The 10,667-nt window shown below is 37.5% G+C and overlaps 1 protein-coding gene across 1 annotated transcript in view; it reads left to right on the top strand.

Moving 5' to 3' along the window:
- Nucleotides 1-2,067: 2,067 nt before the first annotated feature.
- Nucleotides 2,068-10,667, top strand: part of xrn2 (5'-3' exoribonuclease 2) — a 44,267-nt gene continuing 35,667 nt past the window's right edge. The window contains exons 1-15 of the mRNA XM_085133082.1: nt 2,068-2,185; nt 2,301-2,394; nt 3,400-3,527; nt 3,777-3,888; nt 4,033-4,144; nt 4,752-4,810; nt 4,918-5,007; nt 5,168-5,240; nt 5,915-5,965; nt 6,129-6,286; nt 6,881-6,955; nt 7,469-7,602; nt 10,104-10,161; nt 10,355-10,462; nt 10,591-10,635. Of these exons, the coding sequence (XP_084989208.1) occupies nt 2,118-2,185; nt 2,301-2,394; nt 3,400-3,527; nt 3,777-3,888; nt 4,033-4,144; nt 4,752-4,810; nt 4,918-5,007; nt 5,168-5,240; nt 5,915-5,965; nt 6,129-6,286; nt 6,881-6,955; nt 7,469-7,602; nt 10,104-10,161; nt 10,355-10,462; nt 10,591-10,635 (1,365 nt within the window). The 5' untranslated portion in view covers nt 2,068-2,117. The remainder of the gene's footprint in view (nt 2,186-2,300; nt 2,395-3,399; nt 3,528-3,776; nt 3,889-4,032; nt 4,145-4,751; nt 4,811-4,917; nt 5,008-5,167; nt 5,241-5,914; nt 5,966-6,128; nt 6,287-6,880; nt 6,956-7,468; nt 7,603-10,103; nt 10,162-10,354; nt 10,463-10,590; nt 10,636-10,667) is intronic.

Raw genomic sequence — 10,667 nt, 5'->3', positions numbered from 1 at the left:
TTATATATGCCCTTTTTTTTAAACATGCATTGGGATATAGAATCTGTAATGTTGAACCTGTAGTATAAACAGCTTGATTAAATTTACTGTCCATGGACACATACAGGTTTTTAAATCAAGTCGAATTTCATCTAGATGTGATATTCAGATAACCAAGGCTGGTAATGATGGTGATGATCCACCAGGTGAGGGCGCTCTCCCTCTTTCAGTCGCCTGCATGCGTGTGGAATACCAATCCAGAGAATCCCCTGAACAATCAGCTCACAGAGAGATGAGATAAAGACTGAACCTTCACGTTTCCAGTTTTTCCAGCTCTTCGAATGAAACATGTTTTTTAACTTCTGAAATGCTTAAACTAAAACTTCTGCTGTGAGATTGTTTTGATAAACCAGAATTCCCACTTTATCTCAACAGAAAAACTTTATGGAAATCAGTCAAAGCCCAGAATGAGCGACCATTTTCCCATGAATTCAGCAACTCATCGTGTGCAGGATGTATTCTTGTGTCATACTCCCGAGCTGCACCTCCGCGCGCTTTCACATCTGCCATTTGCATCAGATTTCACTTTATCTTCTCCATTTCTCTCCACAAACACTAAAACGACGCCTCCGTCCTATTACCTGCAGCTCCAGCGTAAATGTTTATGGAAATGGCTCGTCGGAGCAGGCCAAGTGTTTTCCATCAGCGGCTCTTTGCAGTAATAATACTGCAGTGTTGATGTCAGACCCGCCTTGCCTGAAGAGGGGAGGCTAATGGCCCCTTTCCCCCGCTGCATGAACCAGTGAAGAGAGGAGGGAGGGAAAAAAAATATCTAATTCACCTTAAATGTGCTGCTGCAGGGCTGGGAAGCGAGAGGGCATCTGTTCAGAGAGTCCCCATTAAAGGAACATCATGTAAGATCAACCACAACGCAATTATAGGGAATATGGACACGAGTGAGAGTCTGCGAGGATCACACCTCTCACACACCTGTTGGCTTTTGGTGGTTTCTTCAAAGCACTGTTTTCATTTCAGTCCCCACTTTTAACATGAAAACTCAACTATAGAAGTGATTATTATTATTATTATTACTATTATTATTATTATGTAATATTTTATTTAAACAAAAACACTGAGTGACAGAGCACATACCCCTGTAGTACATGTTTATAACAATATTAAAATTAAAATTCAGAATATGTGACAATAATAATAGAGTAGTATTTGCAGTATCAAAATGCATAAATTTACATATAAGTCACAAATACCTTGCTCGGTGTCTTAAACTTTACATTAGAAATTAAATATGAGTCATATTTGTAATGTATTTTGTGGCTGTGGTTTTCCTTCATTTTTATGTTGGTACACATGTTTAAATTTATAGTGAATGTTTAAATATAAATTTAAAAAGCTTTTATTGATATCCTTAAACCATCTTTAAACTCTGTCGTAAGAGTTTATCAGAGTCTTGTAAGGTATCAATAAAAACATAGGATGTCATTATTAAAACTTGTTGTACAAAATGTTAGATTTTCAGCATGATCAATTTAAGCATGTCTTATTTTATTTAATCTCCAAATCATAAATAAACACAACCATTAATACAAATGCACAACAAATAACATTTTACATTGCACATCTGATGATGTATTTGTGCTGTGAAATATACACAATAAACACATTTAACAGATAAAACAGATAACTGAACAAAACTAAATGTTTTATTCTGAAATATTAGAGATTATTAAATGTGTTTCTTAAAGTTGTTTATTTGTCATTTTCTGTGTGCTAAAAAAGTTTTAAAGTAAATTATTAATTCATTGACTGCATTAGACAACTTTAGAAAATATGAACGCTGACAAGCTTCAGAGACTTTCTCAGGAAGCAAAGATCGTTCAGCAGTTGGTTTATACTCATGTTAATTTAACAATATCTGCATATTAATATCCCTAATAACAAAAATAAAGTATTAAGGAGGAAATATAGATCCCAGTTTTCAACATTATATTCCGCTTACATAAGTGGTGAATAATATAGAAATAAATATTTATTTTATTAATTCATTAATTTACAATCCTGGTGGATCAGTTGTTTCCATTATCAGGACCGTTGGACGCCTACAGTACCGTCTCCGACCTATGGGGTCGCTGTGGAGTTGCGAGACATTTCAGGATGCTCCGGAAATATTCGACATAAACCGGAAAAGGTACACAATGGCTACGGCCAGCAGCATGTAGCCAACGCATCGACAGTTAAGATCTTGTTTTAATTAAGCTGTTTTAATCATTGCCTACTTGTTCGTATTTTAACCGTTGAAATAGAAACGACTGTTTACCGGAGATGGGAGTTCCGGCGTTTTTCCGTTGGCTCAGCCGAAAATATCCATCAATTATTGTGCACTGTGTGGAGGAAAAGGTGAGTGGTTAGCTTTGAAAGCTAGTAGCCTGTCCGGGGAACATTATCGGGAAGCTTTTTAACACTCTTCTCGCGCATTTGACTGCGTTTTAATCGCTGCACACAGCGGGTGAAGTTACTACGGCAATGTGAAATGTTTTGGCGAGAGTGGGGACGATAAATCAAAGCTGTGCAGTCTGTGTTTACTTACACGTGTCACTGTAAACAACACTGCTGCTGTGTGAATGTTTGAAACGCACGCGGAACTTTAACCTGTGACAGCAAACACAGATTCGTTGTTTTTGTATTGTTAAAATTAACAATACCTATAATTATTTTACTGGTCTGCTGTTAAACAGTACTGCCCAAATGTGTTGAGACACTCCTCGTTTCTTTATGTTTTGTTGCCAGGAAGCCAGAGTTTCTTTAAAAGTGCTCTTGAGCAGCTGTTCTCTAGGTTTTTTGAAGGTCTTTCAAGGTTTATCTTTGGACATTGGCTGCTTTTGCACTTTGTTTTCAATTCAGTCCTTGTACCTAAACATTTTAATTTTTTCTTTGTTAAGACTATGAAGCAGTCGAGCATAGAAGGAACCTAAGTCGAGGGATGGACCAGTGTTTTCTACACATAATGGACAATTAAGCATAGATCCAATTTTGAATTGTATCTGTATGCTGTTTGTTACTGCAGCCTGTTACAAAAACAGATCATTTGTTCCCACGACTTTAGCTGAATCTGCAAATAAATGTTATATATCCTGGGCATTTTTTGCACTAAGAAGCTGATTCACAAAGAGCTATTTGCCATAAACATTGCATACAAAAGTAAAAAACTGTCTACAGCATACATATCCTACGTAATCACAAAGCTTTCTGAAATCTGTGCTGTAACCTGATGTACATTTCTGTAGAAATGTCACTAGGTTCTGTGTGAGTGCAGTTCACAACAGCTGAAGATGTATTTTTGTCCAGAGTATCAGCTCTGATGCAAAAAAGGTTATTTTTTTTTGTTTCCTTTCATGTTAACAGGGGAAGGAGTGTAATGGAGTTCGTATTCCTGTTGATACAACGAAGCCAAATCCCAATGAGGTGGAATTTGACAATTTGTACTTGGACATGAATGGGATCATTCACCCCTGCACGCATCCAGAAGACAAGTAGGAACCGTTCTCAGTTTAATCTGGACATAAAAGACCGATCTTCTGTGTTTACAGCTCAGTTCATTTCTGATATAACAGAAACATACTCCCTGTGAAGTTTTTGTTTCCAGTGTAATTTATTTGGAAGTCAATAATTTCATTGAAACAGTCTTTTTCTAAATTTGAAATATTTATGCAAATTTATACATATATAAAAGTTCATAAATGAAGCATTACCAAGTCTTCACTTTGTCTCTTCCTCTACAGACCGGCTCCCAAAAACGAGGATGAAATGATGGTCGCCATCTTCGAGTACATTGACCGCCTGTTTAATATCGTGCGGCCGAGGAGAGTTCTCTACATGGCCATCGACGGAGTGGTAAGCTGCTGCCGTTAGCAGAAATGTGCAATTTTTTTCACTGATGAGCATTCACAAGTTTTACTGTGTGTGAAGTGAACTTGTTTTCAGTGTTACGCCGATCTGACAGTAGCTTTGATGTAAACTAAAGTTAACTCTGCCCAGGCTCCACGTGCCAAAATGAACCAGCAGCGCTCTCGACGGTTTCGTGCCTCCAAAGAAGGGGTCGAGTTGGTGGAGGAAAAGAGTCGCGTGAGAGAGGAGGTCCTCCAGAAAGGTGTTTTATTTGCCTCTTTGACTGCTGGACTGAAAATATGGGCAATATATTTTAATGTGATATTCAAAACACTGTAATGTTAAGTGCGTCAAATTTGATGCATGGGGTTTTTGAGGGCTGTGCATCATCTGTGTGTATTTTTTCCGAAAAAAAACTAAATTAACTGATTTTTAAACAATAAATTGCAAAAACAAATGGCAGATATACCAAACAAGATAACAATTAAACTTGCATATGCAAATTGATTGCTTTTTTTTAAGTATGAAAAGATTTATTAAACACTCCAGTTGAAAAATATTTTTGGACATTTATAAAACAAATGTGTATTTAATACATTCCTGGTAATTTTCTCTTGGAGGAAGATTGAAACTCTCAAAAAGAGTTTAAAGCATTACATCTGGAAAAAAAAAAAAATCCTGTTTTTTTTGTTTGTTTTTAAACCCGATTGGATCAATTTCAGCTCAGTGTAAAAGTCTGCTGATTTTTTTTTTCCCCCCTCTGTTTCTCTCTCTGTCCAGCTTGGATAGGGAATACAGCCACATGGGGGTAACTCCGCCCTCTAGTTTCTTCTCAGTATAATATTGAGATTTTTTTTCCCCGTCTACAGGAGGTTATCTTCCTCCGGAGGAGATTAAAGAAAGGTTTGACAGCAACTGTATCACCCCAGTAAGTTTACTCCATCCAGTGAAATCTTGCCTAACTTTTATTTACTTGTAACAACGTAGTTACAGGATTTGTACTTGAATGGATGATTCAGTGACTTTTCTCTGCAGGGAACAGAGTTCATGGACAACCTGGCACACTGTCTGCGATATTATGTGGCCGAAAGACTCACCAACGATCCAGGATGGAAGAATATTGTTGTGAGTCTAATTTATGGCCAGATGTTACCTGCCCACAACTATTTCTTTTATAAAATAAAATGACTCAGTTTAATCATCCTTACGTTCCTCTTTTTTGTCGTTTTCAGCTCTTGGTATTTTGCATTTTCAGGCACTAATCTTCAGTTTCTCTGTTATCCAGGTCTTCCTGTCTGATGCCAGCGTCCCAGGTGAAGGTGAACACAAGATTATGGACTTCATCAGGAGACAGAGAGGTACATGCATTAACACTCAGAGCAATTCCAATGATTTAATTAAAGGGACCTTTTATGATTATTTCACCTCCATATTTTTATGGTTGGCTTTAATGAAGAAGCTTTGCAATACTTAATGTTCAAAATAATCTTCGTCTTTCACTGCGTCTTGGTGTAGTGCCTCAGTGTTTTAGGTCCTCTCTCTTTAAGCCAACTTTGTTCTGATTGGCTGTCGCTCCCAAACTGAAGGTTTGTGTCTGAGATGACCATATTAGGGATGTCTCATCTCATCAGCAGCAGGATAGATTGGAGCAGTCTGAAGCTGAGCTTTGACATATGTTGACCTCATTGTTTGAATCCTTGAAGCCATTTTTTATGTAAGACCGTGTTTGTGATAGAAGAAATGAAAAAAAGCACAGTAATTCCCCTTGAATGCAGCTGCACTGCAGAATGATAAATGGAAAAACTGAAAATATGGGATGCTTCTGATGTGAAGTACTCTGAACTGTAGTGACAGATTCACAGTTCAAAGTTAAAGTGCTGTTGATTATCAGGTTCACTCTTTTATCTTGAAGTCAAATTTGATAGGTGACCTTTGATGACCAAACATCAAGTGCGAGCCTTCACCACACAAACGCACACACACACTCTGTCTGATCTTCTGTTGACTCGATGTTTATGGTCGACTCTTGCAGCTCAGCCCAACCATGACCCCAACACACATCACTGCCTGTGTGGAGCTGACGGTAAGCCTTCAGATCCGCCCTCTTAAAGTCAGGATAAGTGCTCTTAATAGAAGCCATTTACCTCCTCTGATCCAGCATATTCAAGAGATCTTGTGTTGCTGTCTGAATGACTAATTTATATTTTAACCAAGTGGTTTGACCATGTGTTTTCATTGCATGTCAGCTGACCTGATCATGCTGGGCCTGGCCACTCACGAGCCAAACTTCACGATCATCAGAGAGGAGTTTAAACCCAACAAACCACGACCTTGCGGTCTCTGCGGACAGACTGGCCACGAGATCAAGGACTGTCAGGGGATGCCCAGAGAGAAGCAGGGGCAGGTGAGGAACACGACTCTGAAGTTTACGGCCCTGTTAGCACTGCTGTCTGAAAAAACAAAGCTTTCAAGCGTAGTTTGAAGATCCACGATTTGAGTGAAAGTCTTTGACTGGAACATTTGTTTGTGCACATTGCAAAATGAGCTGTGAATGGTTTCGGTGTAGGAGCTGTTTAAATGGGCCATGTTTGTTGTCCTACAGGAATTTTAACTGGAACCACCTCTCAACCATGTTTGTGGTGCTTTTTGGAGCATTTTAGTAAAATTACCTGATAGTTGTACCATCGTGCTGACCTAGAAGTTTGTGGTTTGGTTTTGCTGAATGAAGTTTTAACATTTTATCAATCTGTTATTATGCAATTAGCATGTTTCTGTATCTTTGTTACGCCTGCACAGTTTACGGGTGGAGCTTTCTAACCAAGCCAGCTAGTGTTACATAATAACTTAGGACTCCACCTCTTGTCTAAATATGGTCAATTCTGGCTCAAAAAATACTGCTGAAAAATAATTGATGTTTGATGTCCCGTTGCTGACATTTGCCATTTAAAGTGCGCAGTATAAACTCTGTCAGCGGACTGAACCTATGTCTATTTTACAGCATGATGAGTTTGCAAACACGATGCCGACGGCTGAGCAGGAGTTCATATTCATCAGACTGTGTGTTCTGCGGGAGGTCAGTCACTCAAACTCACTTCGATCAGCTTTCGTTCTTTTTAGTTGTTTATTTTAGGGTCAAAATCTCACCTTTTATTCACAAACATGAAATCGATCTAGAACGATCAAATTTGTGCAATCCAACTGGAAGGGTTCAAGGAGTTTTACAGAAACAAAACACAGTGTGTTGCCTTTGTGGTGCTTAAAATGATGGTTCCTAACCTCGGGCACCTCTGAAACTACTTTGAGGAAGAGTAAGAATATGAAATAATGTTTTGAGAATTCATTACATGTGTTTAATATATTTTGTTCAGTGATTTACAGGTCAGCTTTGCTGTAAGATTTCAGCCTTACCTTGAACATTTCCTTTGAATCATCAGCTCTCAGAAGTTATCAAAGACAGACTGCAGAGGAATGTTCTGCCTCTATCTGTTATGGACAGCATTTGAACATGAAAGCAGGAGCTAAAGTGTTGCTTCATTGATAAAATGACCTTCTCAATCATCTCTATTAATTCTCATGTTTTCTTTAGTACCTGGCTAGAGAGCTGACCATGGCCAGCCTGCCTTTTCCTTTCGACTTTGAGAGGAGTGTAGATGACTGGGTCTTTATGTGTTTCTTTGTTGGAAATGACTTCCTGCCACATCTTCCGTCCTTAGAAATCAGGTGAGCATCAGTTCATCGTCCCAAAACTGCTTTATACAGTTCTTTCATCAGGGACTATCAATCTGAAACACGCTGTTTAAATGTGGTGTCAATTCAGGAAGTGGTAACAGTGTGTCTGTAGTGAAAGGTTATTCAAGAACTTATTACGAAGCGCTGTCATAAGTTTACTTTTATAATACCCAGAATGTACATACAGTTACCAAGGCTCGCAAAATTTCAAAATCTCTGGTAGCCCTTTGGGCAGGCATTCTTCAGTTTTTGGTAGCCCAAAATAAATTTAAGTAGCCCGAATAAAAAAGAAAGCTTTTTTTTTTTTATGTTTTGTTTCCGTTACAATATTATACTTTAATGTATAATATTGTAACGGAAACAAAAGTTAATCAAAAAAATTGTTAAAATACAAATCACAACAACTGTATAAAAATTACAACCATCAACTCAAATACTTGGTTCAAATTGAACAGAAATTTCTATGAACTTGTAAGAACTGTGTAGAACATGAATCAGTCTGTGTCAGATCCTGAATCTGAAATTTTCACTGAAGTCACGGGTAAGAGGCAAGTGGAACCAAGATCTAGGCCATTTGCTTTTTGAAGTTTGCAAAGACTGATAAATTTTGCCAAAGGTAGTTCACTCTTTGCAATATAGCACGCTGTTCTAAACAGCTTTTTCAGGAGTTCTTGTTGTGCTTGGTTTATTTGTAGTATGTTTTTTGCAATTGGTGTTTGTTCTGGGAAAGATACTGCAGACTGGGCAATAATGCATTTCTTGCATTTCTCATGGGTTCTGATGGGGTCTTTCTTAAAATGACTGGTCCCAGTAACAAAGGCTCTTGTCGACTCAGAAATCAAATGAAACTCACAACACACCTGGCAGAACATCATGTTATTTAGCTTGTTATATTCCAGCCTCAGAAATTCTTTTGTCCATGAAACTAAAACAGCTGCGCTTTCTTTTTGCCTCATAGTCTGATTTGTCATAACTTTTCCGTTTTGCGGTAGGCTTTTCTTTGGCTGCCCCTTCTTCACCCTGACCTGTCTTATTTGGCTGAGCAGAACTAAAATACCAGCTTAAATCCTGCTGCTTTTACACACACACTCACATAACGGTCAGCGATTCTTTGCGCACTCAACCTCTCACATGTTTAAGCTTGCTGCGAGAGATTTCACTTGTCGCGTTTGAATAGTAAGCTAATGAGTGATAAGACGATGTCAGAGGAATTGGTGCGCAATTAATCGTCACTCACCAATCAGTGCTGCTGCTCTCTACACACCGTTCGCGCGATCGCAAAATGAAAGTGAAAGCAAAAAGCAAGCGCAAATTATTTCAATATGTCACATATTGACAGCGGCTCATCGATGCCAATGATATAATTACTCAGCTACATTGGCGAAAGAATGCAAAAGCATAGACATATATTTTCCTTCCTACAATAGCCCGACGGGCAGGGCTGAGTTAGATTTTGGTAGCCCGACTGGAAAAATCGCTAGCCCCGGGACGTCGGGCTAGCGATTTTGCGAGCCCTGGTTACTCACCATGATGTAAAAGGGGAATCAGAGAAAACAGTAGGGTGACTTATTTAATGATTGGGTTACAAATAAGCCACAAATTCACAGAAAAATGGGGGAAAAAACACCAACAACTTTTAAAAAAATGTCCAAAAAAGAAACATAATGAACGAATCTCAAATGAAACAAAACACATAATATGAATATAAAAAGACCCCAAAATGAAACCAAATGAAAGAAAACAAAAAGCACAAAAAGTAAAATGCACATGATTGAGGAGTAAAACTACTTTTCGTTTGTTATTCATGGGACAAGGCCACAGCAGGTAGCTTTTTTTATTTATTCATTTATTTTTTAAATCTGTCCTTTCTGACTCGACCCCAAAAAGGCATTTCTGTCTCCTCCCAGACTTTACTCGGGTGAATAGATTTTTTTATGTATTCATTCCTTAGCTTATTAGAATCCATCCATGTTTTTTCACTTAATAAATTAATAAATAAAGAATACATTTCAAATAAATATAAAAAAATCAAGTGATTTAAATAATAGATTTGGTAAAATAAATAAAAATGTAATAATAATTACATTTAATAATTATTATTTAATAAATTTAAATACATGTAAACAATTAAAATGAATATAATTAAAATTAACAAATGTCCTGGAGAGAGTATTTGTCTTTATTTATTATTGGCTCTAATCACAAAGCCACAAGTTCATCTCATAGCTGATCAACTGTCAGAAATGTTATATTAAGTGCTGTATCCACTGTAACTCTATTATTATTTACTTTATCGTGTTTTTCATACTCATATAGTTTTCAAGCTCTTTATGCTGTTATTTGTTTGTGCAATATACAGAAGGTGTTTTTTTTCTGTTGTATAAAAAAAGATTTGAGATTTGTATGTTCAGTCTTTCATCCCTATTAATGAAATAAAAGTTGAGGAGCTTATGTTTGCATCTGTGGCTCATGGTTTTCTTTGTTTACCCCAGAGAGGGAGCGATAGATCGACTGGTCAGGATCTACAAAGATGTTGTTCACAAAACTGGAGTGAGTGTCATCATTTTTCTGAGCTCTGCAAGCAGCAGTGTCCAGGGTTTTTCTGTTTGTTTTTTTTTTTCAAATGTTTTAACCAACGCTGGAAGAAAAATGATATCATTGTTATATATAGATATAGGTATCATTGTTTTTGAACAATTGCACTTAATGTGTAGAGTCACCCTGTGCATACGTGCTTCTGCAGGGCTATCTGACACAGAACGGATACGTCAACCTGGAGCGAGTTGAGATGATCATGCAGGCTGTGGGCGTTGCTGAGGACAACATCTTCAAGAAACGCAAAGAGGATGAGGTGATTTTCACAACTTTCTCTCTTCAGATTTAGTCTTTTAGACCTGAAATGAAGACGAGGAAATGTTTGAGTATTTCTGCTCTTCATGAATCTATTTTATCGTTCACGATGTCATATTCTTTCTTTAGGAAAACTTTAAGAGAAGAAACAAAGAGAAAAGAAAAAGAATGAAAGTGAGTATGATGAAAATGATGCTGATATTTAG

This window comes from Neolamprologus multifasciatus, chromosome 15 (assembly GCF_963576455.1).
Source record: "Neolamprologus multifasciatus chromosome 15, fNeoMul1.2, whole genome shotgun sequence".
Classification (NCBI taxonomy): Eukaryota; Metazoa; Chordata; class Actinopteri; order Cichliformes; family Cichlidae; genus Neolamprologus; species Neolamprologus multifasciatus.
The sequence above is the reverse complement of the archived record's forward strand: the minus strand, read 5'-3'. Positions and strand labels throughout refer to the sequence as shown.